A 692-nucleotide genomic window follows, 5' to 3' on the forward strand; every position below is an offset into this window, starting at 1 on the left:
CTCACATTTCCATAAAGATTTGTTTTGCTTACATTTCAATGTGCTGATGAAATTCCCTAGTTTTTCATTTAACACACTCTCTCCTTAGACTGCTAATGAAGTCCCTGGCTGAACTATGCACTGAAGATATGAAGAGGAGATATGTCAGAGAGTTGCTGGACTACTCTGTGTCCTGCATTGAGTATGATGTCTCCTCGGCACCAGTGTCTATCCACCTCCCCCTCTCGCGGCTGGTGGCAGGCCTCACACTCCACCTAGACAAGTATGGCCTGAACTACAACTCCCCTGAGTTCTTGGTGAAGGGAAAGCCTTCCCCCGAGGAGCTTATGGAGCCAGTGTTGAGGACTCAGGTCATGATTGCACAGGTAAAGGATACTTAGTTTATTATTAACAGTCATTGCTATTATTGTTTTGTCATTTTTTTTCTTCTTTAGTTTGATTCATAATTGGTATAGTGCATACTATGAATAAAGCTGATTTGTAATTTTCATTCTCTTTTTATGTTTTTTATTTTCACCCTAATTTTTTCTAATTTTATTTATTTTATATATTTATTTTATTATTATTATTATTATTTTTTTTTTTTCTGAATTGAAGTTCTTAGTGTGTGTGTTTCTGTTTATGTGTGCAAGAAGGCATATGCTGTGAGTATTTAGTAAGTATGGATAAATAAAAGGATAAATATATATTTC

The 692-nt window shown here is 35.4% G+C and overlaps 1 protein-coding gene across 1 annotated transcript in view; it reads left to right on the forward strand.

Annotated features, from left to right (window-relative positions):
• Window positions 1–692, forward strand: part of LOC119585216 (E3 ubiquitin-protein ligase UBR2-like) — a gene marked incomplete in the record, with an annotated part of 58,977 nt that overhangs the window by 17,983 nt on the left and 40,302 nt on the right. Inside the window, 1 exon segment of the mRNA XM_037933869.1 lies at window positions 89–365. Within this exon segment, the coding sequence (XP_037789797.1) occupies window positions 89–365 (277 nt within the window).

The sequence above is a fragment of the Penaeus monodon genome, chromosome 19 (genome assembly GCF_015228065.2).
Source record: "Penaeus monodon isolate SGIC_2016 chromosome 19, NSTDA_Pmon_1, whole genome shotgun sequence".
NCBI classification, from domain to species: domain Eukaryota; kingdom Metazoa; phylum Arthropoda; class Malacostraca; order Decapoda; family Penaeidae; genus Penaeus; species Penaeus monodon.